General features: G+C 49.6%; 1 protein-coding gene across 2 annotated transcripts; it reads right to left on the bottom strand.

The window, feature by feature from the left end:
- Window positions 1-975: 975 nt before the first annotated feature.
- On the bottom strand, window positions 976-15,302 carry vezt (vezatin, adherens junctions transmembrane protein). Of its 2 annotated transcripts, XM_084483371.1 has the most exons (13): window positions 15,212-15,302; window positions 15,043-15,114; window positions 13,740-13,865; window positions 10,519-10,608; window positions 10,161-10,345; window positions 9,186-9,473; window positions 7,793-7,951; window positions 7,179-7,326; window positions 5,719-6,119; window positions 5,117-5,307; window positions 4,361-4,467; window positions 3,552-3,759; window positions 976-2,866 (listed from the first exon to the last, which is right to left on the bottom strand). In XM_084483371.1, the coding sequence occupies exons 2-13, from the start codon at window positions 15,076-15,078 to the stop codon at window positions 2,298-2,300; spliced, it is 2,508 nt and encodes an 835-aa protein (XP_084339497.1). In that variant the 5' UTR covers window positions 15,079-15,114; window positions 15,212-15,302; the 3' UTR covers window positions 976-2,297. The 2 variants fall into 2 exon arrangements, with proteins under 2 accessions (XP_084339497.1, XP_084339498.1); XM_084483372.1 differs by lacking the exon at window positions 15,212-15,302 and having other exon boundaries at window positions 7,793-7,939; window positions 15,043-15,185.
- Window positions 15,303-15,502: the final 200 nt, after the last annotated feature.

Here is a 15,502-nt window from a genome sequence, read left to right on the forward strand (position 1 = left end):
TAATAATAATTAATAAAAAAAAAATAAAGATAAAAAACGAATTATATATATAGCTATAACTAGCTATTGGCTGTATATATATATATATATATATATATATATATATATATATATATATATATAGTTATTTTTATTGTTATTATTATTAATTCATTTTAAAAAAAGCCGAAAAAACCGGACCTGCCAGACCACAGGCCCCGGCTCCGGGGGTGCAGCTGGATGCTACTCGAATCAGCTGTGTGGAACAAACACAAGTGCCCAGTATGACTTGAAACGTTGCAAGTATACTGTCAAATAACAGTTTCATTTCCCTCTTTTACTCAGTTGTGGAGGCCCTTTTTGTTTCAATGATGTTGTTCAAAAATAGATTACCCTTATGCAAGGAAACTAGTGGTCCTAACTACGAATGCCCACTAGATAGCAGCGTTGCTATATTTATCATGAAAACTAATATCTGTGCATTTTTCAGTATTATGTTCCTGCAATACCAGTGGCTGCCGCTAAGAGGTGCTGGTGCCATGCTACTACAGCCTGTTCCCAAGGGATGCTTCACTGTCATACTTTCTGTTGAGAAGTCACTGGCTGTCATTGGTCTGCATCACAGCCCTGTATTTCTTTTTTTATACAATATAAACTTGTCAGGTTTAAAACCAATGATCCTGGATAATTATTTGTATAACAGGACTAACAACTAACCGGGGCTTGTTGGGGCAGATCAACCTCATGGTGAAATAGGTCTCCATTAAACTACTTGTGACATGAAGATACTTTATTAAACCCCATGAGGCAATGCAGTCACCCTAACAAACTAGGACCAGTGAGCTGCCAACTCCAGCTTTAGTGCCAATGCCTTGCTAAAGGGCAGGAGTGTTATCTTGTATGTTTTAGGGTGTGGAGAGAAACTGGAGTGCCAGGAGGACACCCACCTGGAGAACATACCCCCCCCCCCCCGACAGCAAGGAATGACCAAACAGATTCAGTTCCAGAATAGCTTTAATTTCACCGATGAAATGCAGGAGGGTACGACTCTACCATGTGTGTCGGGACAGTTTGCGTCCGTTCTTCTGTCTGGTTTACCGGGGAGGCTCGGAATAATCGTTAATTCATTAACAAAAGGGTTTTAATCACGCTAATATATGTAAGAAAACACAGACCCACACTGCCTTTTGTTTTTGTTTACGTTTTTAACAAAAGTTGAGCCACACCACCATGCAACGTGGGGCGTCTGATTCTAGCGTTTGAACTGATCATGGCCGTGTAAACAAATAGGTTGAGCTGAAGTCTCCAGGGATTGTACACACACACACAAGACACAACAGTGTTGAGGTAAAGCTTAATTCCAATATATCACTCACACAATATATAATAATGTACCAAGTGTACATTATTGGGAGTAAACTTCAAAAGAAAAACACCCACACACACACACACCCACACCCACCCACACACACACCAGAGAGGCCTAGATAAAAATAAATGGCGGTAGTAAAAAATAGCATTCTACTTCCGTCCCTTGACAAGTGCACGTTTCCACATTAATAATTATGAAGACCTGTTGAGCTATTCATTCATTTTCAACAGCCCCCAATCCATGGCATTGTCTTTTTGCTTTCGTTTTTTATCTGTAACGAGAACTACGGTCTCTTTCGTATTCAACCACCCCATGTACCAAACTATATCCTCAGCAGTGGAACATTAGCAGGACTGATCTCAGAACCAATTAGCAGCTCTCCAAACCATTTAGCACTAAGAACAATTTCTTCTTCAACAGTGATGGAGTTTTACAATTTGAAGGCCTTTCGACATCATTCTTAAAAAAAAAAGAAAATATTTTAACATATGAGAATATATGTTGCAGACATTCATGATCTGGACCTTTTGACTGAAGGAGGTTCCTGAGTGGAAATAGTTTAACGGACGGCTGGACGTAGAGAGAGAGAGAGTGAGAGAGAGAGGGAGGGAGGAGTACAGTACAGTAGCGAGAGAGAGGGGGAGGGAGAGACAGAGCGAGAGGCGTACAGCGGACGGACGCGGCGTGCGGGTTGATTGGCGGGTGATTATGCAACACACACAACAACAACAAACACTTGAACCGATGTAACGCACACACACACACACACACACACACACACACACACACACACACACACACACACACACACACACACACACACACACACACACACACACACACACACACACACACACACCTCAATCGATGAAGACCTCGGACCGTATCAGAAATAAATATAGCATCCCAAACACTCCGCCTGTTTTCGGTTTGTTTAAAGCTGCTTCTAGTGTTTCTCTTCCATCCCCGTGTCCTCCCGGCCCCCGTCCTCATCTTCATCCTCCTCCTCCTCCTCCTCCTCATCATCATCATCGTCGTCACCGAACGTCTGCTCCGCCATGTGGACGAGGGCGTGCGAGCGCGCCGCCACCTGGGCCGCGAGGGCGGAGCTAATGCTGAGGGCCTCCCTCCCGTGGAGCTCCGTCAGTCTGTCCACGGTGGAGAGCGCCGGGGCGTGCGGCGCCAGGACGCCGTCCGCCGGCCCCTCCCCCTCGCCGAGGAGGCCGTCGTACTGGTAGAGCTCGGACCCGCCCACTCCCGCCACACGGGGCTCCTCCCCCTCCTCGGCCGCCATCTTGTCCAGGCCGCAGGTGAACTCCGTGATTGGCTCGCCGTCGCCCTCAGTCGCCGCCGACCGTCCCCGTCCCCGCTCTTTTTCTTCTTCTTCCGCGGCCTCCTTTTCTTCTTCTGAGCCGTGGTCCTTGTGGTTGTGGTTACCGGTGGCGTCGGGGGGGGGCGCTGCGTCGGAGCCATCCAGAGGGTCCGGTGGTCCTGCGTTGGATGGGGTCGTAGCAGCTGGGAAAAGGAAAGAAGAGACGGGAAGATAAGGCACTCAGATGACGTGAGTTTGTTTCAGAAAAGATATAAATGTCAAAAATGGAGACTGTTGGAGACGAAAACATTCTAAATCCTCATGGAATTAATCTCATGAAATCCGAATTTTGGTCATTTTAGTACGCTGACAAGTTAGTTTGCTCTGTCGTTGTAGGAGTCATGTTACTGTAGTCGAATCATTGTATATGTCAAAATGTATTTCTGTTAGCTAGCTAAAGGCCAATTTACACCAGAGCTGTTTTAGACAAGTTTTTTAGTCGGCCGTCAGACGTCCGACTTCAGCTAGAGATAGAATTCATTCAAACTAGTGCACTGATTTACACCAGCAGTGTTCTACGCCCGTCTCACGGCCGACAAAAGCTTAACTTTACGCTTCACTTCTATTTTCAAGCGTCTCGGTTATGATGTTATCTGATGAATCTTGAAAATATAGCGAAATAAACGGCGGCGGTGTGAATTGATACGCCTACGTTACGCTCACGTCTCTCTCTCGCCTGCGGTGTAAATTCCCAGTAAGCCTCTGCTACACTACAGACCACTCCAACCACCATGAACCCACGGGCCGTTTGTAGTGGGAGTGGGAAGGAAAAAAAAACGCTCTAGAAATGTGGAAACAAGGTGTGTTGGGTTCAGGTCCCCGCCGGACCTTGGTCGTTGAACAGCAGCTGTTTCCATTTGAGCCGCTCGCCCTCGGAGGCACGGAAGCCCAGCACGGCCTTGAGCTCCGACAGGACGCGCCGGGACTCCTCGCGCTCCCGCCGCTGCCGGTCCCGCTCCTCAGGGGAGAGCATGTCGCACCAGGCCCCCCCGCGGTCCTCCTCTGAATCAGAGTCAGACACGTACGCCTCCCACTCCTGGTGGGGGGGGGACGGGGAGAGAAAGATAGAGCGGGAGTCAATGTAGCAGTTTAGCGTTCTGAAAGAGCTCTTTGAATTGACTTGTGGGAAAGAGGATGAGAGAGACTGGAGATTAGAGAGAGACACAGAGAGAGAGACAGAGAGAGACAGAGAGACAGAGAGAGACAGAGAGACAGAGACAGAGAGACAGAGACAGAGAGAGACACAGAGAGAGAGACAGAGAGACACAGAGAGACAGAGAGAGACAGAGAGACAGAGAGACAGAGACAGAGAGACAGAGAGAGAGACAGTGAGACCTAGAGATACCCAGAAAGCTGGAGGGAGAGAGAGACAGACAGATTAGAGAGAGAAACAGAGAGAGACAGACATACAGTAGAGATACACAGAACGCTGGAGCAAGAGAGAAAGAGACCCGAGGGACAGAAAGAGGGCGAGTGAAAGAGGGACAGATGGAGACGGGGACAGACAGAAAGAGAATTACAGAGAGAACCAGAGAGAGAGACAACGGGACAGAGTGCAACAATTTAGAGGGTAAGGTCAGACAGACACTCCAGGAATGGGGTGGAGTGGGTCGGTTGGGGGGTGTCCCAGGGCTCACCAGCTCCTCGGGTACAGTGTCCCGGTCCAGAATGAGCGGGTATGACGGCGTGGGGGTGGGGACGTGGGGCAAGGTGGGGGCGCACTGTCGCAGGCCTGCAGCATTATCTGTGGAGCAACAGGGGATACCATGGTAACCACAGAACAACAAAACAACACAACAACAACAGCCCAGACCACCCCGCCCGACCGACTCCTCCCCTCCCCTCCACCGCCCTCTCCGGGCCCGCGGCCTCCCTCTCTCATGCCTGCTAGGTTTTCTTGTCCTATATTCCGAAGCACTTCCTTCCCGAGAGACGAGGAGGGAGGAGGAGGGAGGGGGAGGGCGGGGGGGGCTAGAGAGGAAGTCTGCTAAAAATAACTGTCAACATCACAGCCTGCTGGGAAAGTGCGTGTGTGTTTGGTGTGTGCGCATCTGAATCTCTGCGTTTTCAAAACCTAATCTGTTGTTTAACAGCCGTTAAATTAAAGAGAAATGAACAGCCGGGGGTAAGAAGACCCCTTTTAAGAGCAGCTCACCAAATCCTTCCAGCTGCTAATTAGTTCCTTATCAACAGTACAACCAGATTTGCGCTGAAAATATCTAGGTCAACCAAACCCAACACAATGAGATGACATTCATTAAAACATTTGACACATCAAATCGTTCAAACCGCAACCAGATAAATCTGTGTGACTGCTTGACCCCTCCGCCCCCCGTCCTGCTCACCTGTGCGTCTGAGCATGCGGTCTAGGCTCCACCCCCCGTCCTGCTCACCTGTGCGTCTCAGCATGCGGTCCACCTGGCCCACCGTGTCCTCCCAGCAGCTGTTGCTGGCCTGCATGTGGGGCTGCAGGGTGTGCAGCCGCTGGCTCAGCTCCAGGTAGCCCTCGCCCGACAGCGGGGGCGTGGCGGCCCGCTCCCCGCACACCATCATCTTCTCCAGGTCGTCCTCTAGGATGATCATCCTGTGTGTGTGTGTGTGTGTGTGTGGGGGGGGGGTGACACGCCAAATCAAAATCTGAAGAACTTCAGAAAGAGATTCAGAAGGAAAATCTGAACAAAATTTTTTGAATTGAAATCGGAAATCACTTTGAATTTGAAATCGTGACAAAATTCTGGATGCTTCTTCTTCTTAAAAAAGATAACGTTACTTTTACACTTTACTTTTGCCTTGTACACAAACCGCTCTAATGATTTTAGCAGGGGCCCATATGGTTTGAGGTAATGTTGTTTAGCGTCTGTCTGGAACAGGTTCAGACCTGTGCGTGTTGTATCAGGGACATTCTTACTTGCCAAGATATGAGTGTGCGTGCGTGCGTGCGTGCGCGTGCGTGAGAGAGTGTGTGTGTGTGCGTGTCATCAGATCTGCCTCTCACTCGCTCAGCAGGGCTTTGAGGTGCAGCTGCAGGCTCCGGATGGAGGTGTGGAGGGTGTTGAGCTCCCGGCACTTCTGGCGGGCCTGCCCCGCCCGGTCCGAGCCCTGGCCACGCGGCTGCGTCTCGAAGTAGCGGTGGAAGTCGTAGCTCCGCTGCACCTCGCCCAGGCAGCCGGCCAGCGCGTGGTGGAGGGGCTCCGTCACCGCGGTGATGGAGCGGTGGAGGGCGGAGGAGGAGGTGGAGGAGGAGGGGGAGGCGGACGGAGGCTTGAGGCCTGCGGAGGCGGGCGCGGCGGCAGCCCCCCCGACGGGCGCCTGCTCCTCCTGTTGCCGCGCCGACAGCAGCAGCGCCAGGCGACGGAAGCACTCGGAGCTCTGGGCGACCCACAGCTGGAACATGAGCTGTGGGGACGGCAACAGCACAGGGACAAAAAGGAGAAGAGAAGAGAGGGCTGAATGTAGTTCTACTGCCTGAGGGCAATGGTCCATCAGCAGATTCTTTGCACCATTTCTCATCCCGCACATGAAGTACATCCGTAACTAAAGCTCTTCATTTGACCTCTACTTCAGTGTACAATTTATTTATTCATGTTTTCCTCGTCTTTAAACGTTGATGCATTTTTGCTGCTTTTTTGACCAGGTTGCTCTTTGAAAATGTATTTTAATCTCAAAGACCTGGTTCAATAAATAAGTAAATAAATAAAACCATGCACACATCCGATTTACGATTTTGGAAGGGAGGTTTTCCTTCTTTCGGACCCAACCATCAGCCCTGGGTGCTGACCCCAGACCCCTCCCCTCTCTGGGTGGTCCTGACCCTAGACCCCTCCCCTCTCTGAGGTCCTGACCCCCGACCCCTTCCCTCTCTGAGGTCCTGACCCTAGACCCCTCCCCTCTCTGGGTGGTGCTGACCCCAGACCCCTCCCCTCTCTGGGTGGTGCTGACCCCAGACCCCTCCCCTCTCTGAGGTCCTGACCCCAGACCCCTCCCCTCTCTGGGTGGTGCTGACCCCAGACCCCTCCCCTCTCTGAGTGGTGCTGACCCCAGACCCCTCCCCTCTCTGAGGTCCTGACCCCAGACCCCTCCCCTCTCTGGGTGGTGCTGACCCCAGACCCCTCCCCTCTCTGGGTGGTGCTGACCCCCGACCCCTCCCCTCTCTGAGTGGTGCTGACCCCAGACCCCTCCCCTCTCTGAGGTCCTGACCCCAGACCCCTCCCCTCTCTGAGGTCCTGACCCCAGACCCCTCCCCTCTCTGAGTGGTGCTGACCCCAGACCCCTCCCCTCTCTGAGGTCCTGACCCCAGACCCCTCCCCTCTCTGAGGTCCTGACCCCAGACCCCTCCCCTCTCTGGGTGGTGCTGACCCCAGACCCCTCCCCTCTCTGAGTGGTGCTGACCCCAGACCCCTCCCCTCTCTGAGTGGTGCTGACCCCCGACCCCTCCTGTCTCTGGGTGGTGCTGACCTTCAGGGCGGGCAGGCTGTAGTCGTCCGTGAGGTCCTGGGCCTGCTCGTCGCCCACGTGCTCCACGCCCAGCCCCAGGCCCAGCTCCTTCAGGGGCACCGCCGACACGTAGTTGGTCACGTTGTCGATCTCCGAGTTCAGGGGGAACGTTTGGAGGGTTAAGGAGGCTCACTGCTGGGACTGGAATGAAACGCGCCACGTGCACTGACTGTCAGAACAGCTGTGCAAAGACCTTAATCAAACTATTGGTAATACCAGGAGCGGACCCAAGATCATTTTCATGCTCAATGAGTTTGGTCAACCATAATTTTTTTTTTTTTTAAGAAACACACGTCTATAACACACGTCTGGACTGTAGCAAACGTTGCTCATCTATCCGTATGATGATGATGAGCAACGTTTGCTACAGTCCAATGGGTAGGCTGGTACTTATTCGGCGTACATCTAGGTGGACACGCCCACTTGTGATGTCAGAAGAGGCTGATCTTCCAAACGGCTTGTAACGGTTAATCACACTCACTCACGCAGACTGCCCTTTGAGAACTGCAGTCGATTCGAACAGCGGCGATGATCTACTTGGAACAGAGTGCACGTGGAGTGCACGTGAAGGATATGACTTGAGCATGTGGCACGTGGCCCGGCGGGAAGCCCGGAACGCCGTGCGGAGCGCCCGGTACAGCGCCTTCCGCAGACCAATCAGCTGCTGGCCCCGAGGCTCCGCCCCCAGCCCCGCCCTGCTAAAGGAGCCGGCCGCGCTCACCCTGTCGAGCAAACTTGACAAGTGAAATGTGATACGTACTGTGCAGACGTCCTGGGGTGCCGGGGAGCACAAACACACAACACACAACACACAACACACAACACTAGGGGTGTAACGATACGCGTATTCCTACCGACATTTAACGGTTCAATGCACGTTTCATTTCGGTGGGTACCAAATTATTATTTTTTTTTTTGTTATTATTATTTAAGAAAAATGTTTTTATTGATTATCACACACTCTGTGAGTGTCTTGTCTCGTCCTGATGTTTTGTGTTGAGGACCACAGTGGAAATAAGTCCTGGACGTTACTGTGTTTTTATCCTCAATTGTATTTGATGTCTATTCATGTGTGTAAGGCATTTGTTTGATACAATTTAATAAATCAAACCAAAATCAAAAAAAAAGTTAAATAAAAATAGCTAAAAATAAATATAAATAAAATGTATGTTTGATTTCTTTTAACCCTGCTGTATTGAATAACATACCGAACCGAGGTACGTCCCGAATCGTGACTTTTGTGTATCGTTACACCCCTACACAACACACAACACACAACACTGAAACATGACAACAGCGGCCAGAGGGGATTGGATCGTGCTTCACTACGAGGGCGGGCTTTGGTTAGAGCACATGCCCCCTAGCATCACAAGGTAGCATGCTTTGATTAAACAGTAAAGTCTGATGTGATTACAATGATTTACGATGTTCAACAGTAACACTGCACCAGGGCAAGCATGAGCAAGCAGAAACATCTAGGTTAACATCGCATTTATTAGCATGATTGATGTTGGGGATCTAAACTTTGAAATCTTTGATCCATGAAAATTGCAGCGCTCGATACTAGGATTCAGTCCTTTAATGAGTAAGGAAGGGCGTGATCATTCTGGTCAGGTTGGATGGAGTTGTGAGGGATCGCACAACATGCTCAATCAGCTAAACAGATCGGTTTACCAGCCAATGAAGTACATTTTTACAGCTTAGAAATGGCCTAACAGCTACATGTTATGTAATTTACTATGTGTATAGGATTATGATCATTTAAAACACAAAATAACACGTGAAAAACGTCAAGGCCATGCAGGTGTATCATTCGGATCATCAAAATGTGGATGCGTGATTGGCCTTATATGGTATGGAAGGGGAAAGGTGGAGGGGAGGGGGGAATCACAAGGGCATGCGCTGGGCCGAGACACACACACACACACACACACACACACATAGAGTAAGTACAAGAGGTAGACGTACAGGGTGAACCCCCGGGAGATGACCTCCGTCTCCTGCACCAGCCGCAGCGCCTTGCGCGACACCCCCGTCAGCGCCTTGCTGTCGTGGACCAGCGCCTGGAGCTCCGAGGCCGTGGCGTGCACCGCCCTCTGGACGCGGCCCCGCCTCCACAGCCGGGCGCCCCGCACGCCCACCCAGCCCAGCAGCACCAGGCCCCAGGGGGCCGCAGCGGCCAGGGACCAGCCCCCGCCAGTGGCCGAGCAGAGGCCCAGCAGCACGGCCGCCAGCCCCACCAGCCCCGCAGCGTCCCTGGGGGGGCCAAGGGGGAGAGGGGAGGGTTGGGGTGGGAAAACTTAATCAGACCAAATATGTAAAAAGGACGACTAAACAATGGAGAGGATTTGTGAGTTTTGCTGCCCCCTAGGAACCCCCACTAAATCTAAAATAAAAGACCATGAGCTCCATGATAAACAACATCAATAAATGATAATGATTTTAGAAAGTAATAACATATTCTCTGGGAGTGAGTGAGTGTGTGTGTATCTATGTGTCTGTGCGCATGTCAATGTCTGTGTGCCTGTCTCTAGGGGTAGGAATCTCTTGGCACCTAATGATTCGATTTGATTCCGATTCAGAGGTCAACGATTCGATTATAAAATGATTATCGATGCATCTCGATTCAATAATTTTTTTTATGTACATTTCCATGCAGGATTTTCAAAAATATATATATATACATCTGACTTTGCTACTTTTGCTGCTTTCTGAAGCGCTCTGCAGCAGGCGAACAAATTTAATAAAAAAAAAACAACTATATATATATATAAAATTTTTGTGTTTGTTGTTTGTTTCAGATTATTAATTTTTCTGCATCGAGACGGAATTGTTCTAGAGAGAATTGCGATGCATCGAAGAATCTATTATTTTCCCACCCCTAGCGTCTATGTCTGCCTATTTGTCCGTGTCTGTGAGCATGCATGAGCCCGGCCAGCCTACCAGAGCGAGGGGCTGGCCAGCAGGCCGGGGCGGGGCAGCGGGGCGGTGCGGCTGGGGGAGCCGTCGGCGGGGGAGCCCAGGGTCAGCAGGCCCGGGTCCAGCAGCTCGATCAGCTCCACGTCCTCCTGCAGCAGCACATCCTGGTCCAGGATGCAGCGCACCGAGTACTGGCCGAACACGCAGTCCTGAGGACCCCCGGTGTGGGATCGCATTACCAGTAAGTATGGTTTATAGACATTCAATTACCAGTGATATAGAATATGAATATTAAATGCTGTCCGACACCAGAATTTATATTAAAAAAGAACCATACAGTCAAGGGTTTACAGCCGTTTCACTCTCAACATTATGAACTCACCAGCTCCCGCTCCAGAGAGTGGCATGTGGCGGCCTTTCCCATCGGGCTCCACTGCCACAAGGCGTTGGCCAGTCTCCATAGGTGACCTCCCTGCCAATCACACAGAGGGGGCGGGGCTGCAGGTCAGTCTCAGACGCTGGGTTCAGGGCCACGCTCTGGATTCGTGCAGGGCATTCCAGGCCACAGTGAAGGTACCAATTGTCTGAGCTGGCACACGTCCAAGGTTAAATAAAGAACTATTTTACCCAGAATTCCTTTCCAACCCTCCGCTCTCACTGGGTTACCAAGAAAACGGTCGAGGTACTCTTGCATTTCCCCAGAAAAAGAAACACACCATGCAGAGTCTCCCTCTAAGTAAGAGAGTGCTCGTGAGTGCAAGAGTGCGCGGATGAGTGAGTACACATGCTTAGATACTCACACAACTGTGGCACAACATGTTGAGTGCCACAGTAAGCAACACAGTAAGAAAACAAACAAAAATAATCATAATGCATGTTCCTAGTATCTTCCCTGCTGATTGGTGTTAAAAGATCACTGTTCGGCTGGACACACACACACACACACACACACACACACACACACACACACACACACACACACACACACACACACACACACACACACACACACACACACACACACACACACACACACACACACACACACACACACACACACACAGTCTCTTACTCCCCCGTCTTGACACTGCTTATTAGCGTGTCGTAGGGGTTGCAGCTGAAGGCAGTGCTTCTGTAAACACTCTGGACAGACTTGTCTAAACACATGCAGACACACAGACCCCAACAGAGCCCAGAAGAACATCCAACTTCCTTCTTTATAAATCCACTGACGACACCGCATTCCAAGAGGAGGGGGAAACCCACTGCAACCCAAACCTTCTCCTTATCGTGAATAGGCTTTAGTTTGCTCCTAATCTGGTAACAGTGCTTGGCTTGGATGCGTGGTGGTGTGTTTAACAGTGGCCCGAGCACAGAAGCATAATAACATCCTGTGTGTGTGTGTGTGTGTGTGTGTGTGTGTGTGTAGGGCAGGACTGTTATTAAGTGTAACGGCCACACACACGTATTGATTTATTGACTGCTGAACGCTGGGCTGGACACACACACAGACAGACAGACAGACACATACACCAAACATACACCAAACTGGAGCTTGTGCACGCAAGATGTCCCCTGCTGTTAGTTAGTATTCTGCAGGCATCCCGCAGTCAATGCCAAAACCTTCTGTGTGCCTCATGGCTGTCGACAACTACCGCCTTGTGAACCAAATTAAAGAAGACGTTCGGAGCCCCGACTGGCTTCCGGACTGTAGCAAACCCAAACGTGTCGAGCATGTGTAATAAAGATATTACAACGTTACCTCAATGGTACGTGCAGAGAGGACCTTACTTTGAGGTCAGGATAAACTTAATACTGAATGGAATGTTTGTCTCCCAGGGGAAAGAAGGCAGTGCCCTCCGTCAACCTGTTTGCATCCTAGACTCCAACACATGACCCCGGCTGCATCAGTATTTTGGCTTTTCTCTCAATGTTTCTCTCAATACGTGACTAAGATAAGGAGCCTCTCCTAGATGATGAACCAACTGCTGAGGTGCCACCAAGTGCCCGCTGTATCGGCCCATGCAACCATTCCATGAAGCTGTAAAACAATTAAGTTTCCATCTATGGTTTGCAAACGTAAAGTTGTTATCATTGCACGAATCAAACCGCTGACGGAATGCCCTGGACAATATTTGATTGGGGTAATCCTCTGGTCTCAATCTGACAGCAGTTCGCTGCCGTTTCTGTCGTAACCTCAAATCCTCTTAAAAAACGTCATCCATGGGCTAAGTCCCTTTAGACGGCCACATGATTGCGTTCTCTCCGTATTAAAATTATATAAAGAAAGCACCACTAAAGAAAAAAAAAAGAAAAAAACATGCCAAACAAAATAACCAAGTTTATGTATTTATGAGACATTGAGACAACTGCTGAGTGATATATTCTAGGTAGGCCCATTTGCAATAAGTAAATAAAAGGAAAAAGTACAGGGGAAAACCAATCTAACGGCAGGTCATTAACCTCAGCAAAACACTGAACTGGCCCCTGCACAAACCCAACCATCTCCTCATGTAAATAAAGCCCCAGCAGGAACTAGACCCATAATGCAACAGCTGTGGGTCATGGCAGAAGAAGATAAGACCCGCATTGCCTTCCACAACAGGGCCTGCCCTCTTTAAATCTGAGCTGCCTCCATCGCTATCTGGAGGAACAAAGGAAACCAAAACACAGGAGAGATGACCCAGAATGCTTCCTGTCTTTGACCGGTCCTGTTTTCTCATTAATGCATTGGAAACCTTTCTGATAACGACACATTAAGAGTAACATCCCGTCGTCTCTAGGCGGTGTGGGCAAAGGAAAGGGGTGGTACGGCATAGACGGACAGGCCACATCAATTTCAAAATCAATGGAAGGGCGCATCTCTATTTCAGGTCTATTTAAATCGTTTCTGAGAGGAAAGAATCCATTTGAGTCAGCCGTTATTTGTGTAATACTGAACAGAGCCTGCAAGCTTAAATCCATCAAATCAGAAGTGCTATTATAGGACAGAAAGAGACACACACACACACACACACACACACACACACACACACACACACACACACACACACACACACACACACACACACACACACACACACACACACACACACACACACACACACCTTATGCTGCAAATTAACATGGACAAAACCACAACACTGTTTCAGCAACCCTATTGGGTGTTTGAGACTACAACAAACTAAATAGAAAATAAATAGAAACATCAATAACTAAAAACTGACTCAAGGAGACAGCAGCAAGTAATCCTGGCAGCTCCACTTTTCTACCGATGCACGAGGAAAGGGACGATTACAGAAACAAAAGCTAAAAAAATGAATTAAAAACAATAAAGAAACCAAATACCTTGACCTGTCCTGGGGCCCATATCCGTGCCATGCCTGTCTGCTACAAGACTGAAGCATTTCACAACAACAAACTGTGTGAGGGGATGAACTGCGCGCATGTGTCACTGAGGGTTTCAATTATGAGTCGATCAGTAAAGTAATTAACTGTCTATCTGCACCAAAGGCCCCCAGGGTAGGGCAATGGAACACAAAGGGGAGGGTATGGGGTCGTATGAGTGTGTGTCTGAGGATTGGCTGGAAGGGGTGCGCTCACCGAACGCTTCTGGGCGTCTCCCAGGGGAGGAGCTTCCTCTCCATCTCCCTCTTCCTGAGAACCCGTAGGACACGCCTCAAAGTCTGTGTGACCTAGATCATGCAGGTACTGGAACAGCGGAGAGTTCTGAAATGAGAGAACGGAGAGAGCACTGCTAAGAAAAGTGAATACAAAAGTGTCCGGAGCGAGCAAGGAGGGGAAACAGGAGATGGCCAGGTGTCAGGAGTGGTGGATGGAGGGAGGCGGGAGAAGGCGGAGGAGATGGGAGGAGGAGATAACAAGACCATTGGGAGGGGAACAGGTTGAGAGACAAAAGTGTTTTAACAGTGGAAACAAATGTAACTGTAGCCTTTATTAATGAGGTAAAGCATGTTTCCATACACAGAACGGAGATGAGACTGTCCCAGGCTACCTCTAAATGATTCACAAATCCACCTGCCATCATTATCCATTTGACAGCATACTGGTCTAGGTTAGGTACCACCGCCACTTAGTAGTAACGAAACGATAATAGCATCAATGGAATGACATGGAAGGCATATAGACCTGCAGTGGACTGGAGTGATGGATGGATCGTATGCGAAGACTTGCATTCGATTTGCATATACGATCCTTTTCCACCAACACAAATGGAGTATCTAATACATGTATACAGAAAGCTTTTTTAACAATGACAGGCATAACTTACAGTATGTAGAGTCATAACGATACCGCAACACGTCTAATCCCTAATAAGATTTGACAAAAACAACTCACTTCCATTGTCGGACGGAATCAGAACGCATATCGATCCAGTCCAGATCCAAGTGGATTTAATTGCGTTTGATTTCAATCGGATCCGACGCATAGATACACCTCTCCGCCCGAGGTCTGGTGACACTGACCCCCCCCCACCAGCAACAGTACACACACACACACACACACACACACACACACACACACACACACACACACACACACACACACACACACACACACACACACACACACACACACACACACACACACACACACACAGCTAAACCAGTCCCATGACGACCACATCCACTTGGCATCCACACAGGTATGAAGGAGCCAAATCTGAGGATTGGTTTGTAATCAGGACCCAGTAACAAAGCACTGCCTGTGTGATCATCATTGCATGGTTCGTTAGCTGTTAGCTTAGCGTTAGCCGCGCGGCTGTCAGACTCGACCCGCCGGGCGCTCCAGCCCCGCTCCAGCCCCCGAATGGGACTCAGAACCCCCGGGTACCATGACAAAGCATTTACTCGCATTTCACCGCATGTACGACAACGACACCCACCTCGAACACCACATCTTCATCCAGCTCCTCAGTCATCGCGTTCCCACATTGGTACACGGGCGGTGTAGCATTCTGTGTGTACGGTGTGGTAGTAGAAGTTGAAGGCTCTCTGTTAGCCGCCGGTTGGTCACCGCAGAAACAAAACTTATTTTAAAACGACATTACCCACAATGCCCGGCCGGCCGTTGCTTCCTCGCCAGCGGGGCCTGGTCGGGAGTGCGCCCCTAGCGGCCGCGGAAATAGTTGAAAAACATATATATATTTTTAATTCGATTATTTATTATTAGTTATTATTTTAATGACATTTAAAAATAAAAACTGACGTTGAAAACTCAACTGGGGCAGCTAGGGGGCGACTGTGACGCAAAACGTCGAAAAAGATACAAAACCCGACCTGCCACAGCACTGCAGAAACGTAACTTATTCTAAAACGACATTTCCCACAATGCTCGGCCGTCCG

The sequence above is a fragment of the Micromesistius poutassou genome (genome assembly GCF_964030765.1).
Source record: "Micromesistius poutassou genome assembly, chromosome: 18".
NCBI classification, from domain to species: Eukaryota; Metazoa; Chordata; class Actinopteri; order Gadiformes; family Gadidae; genus Micromesistius; species Micromesistius poutassou.

What these genes read in the sequence shown, in the direction of transcription:
- vezt (XM_084483371.1), bottom strand. Translation starts at nt 15,078, where the DNA reads ATGACTGAGGAGCTGGATGAAGATGTGGTGTTCGAG. An exon ending in CCGCATGCTGAGACGCACAG is followed by an intron (nt 4,468 to 5,116) that starts GTGAGCAGGACG and finishes GTTGCTCCACAG; the next exon opens with ATAATGCTGCAGGCCTGCGA. An exon ending in ACACTGTACCCGAGGAGCTG is followed by an intron (nt 3,760 to 4,360) that starts GTGAGCCCTGGG and finishes CCCCCCCACCAG; the next exon opens with GAGTGGGAGGCGTACGTGTC.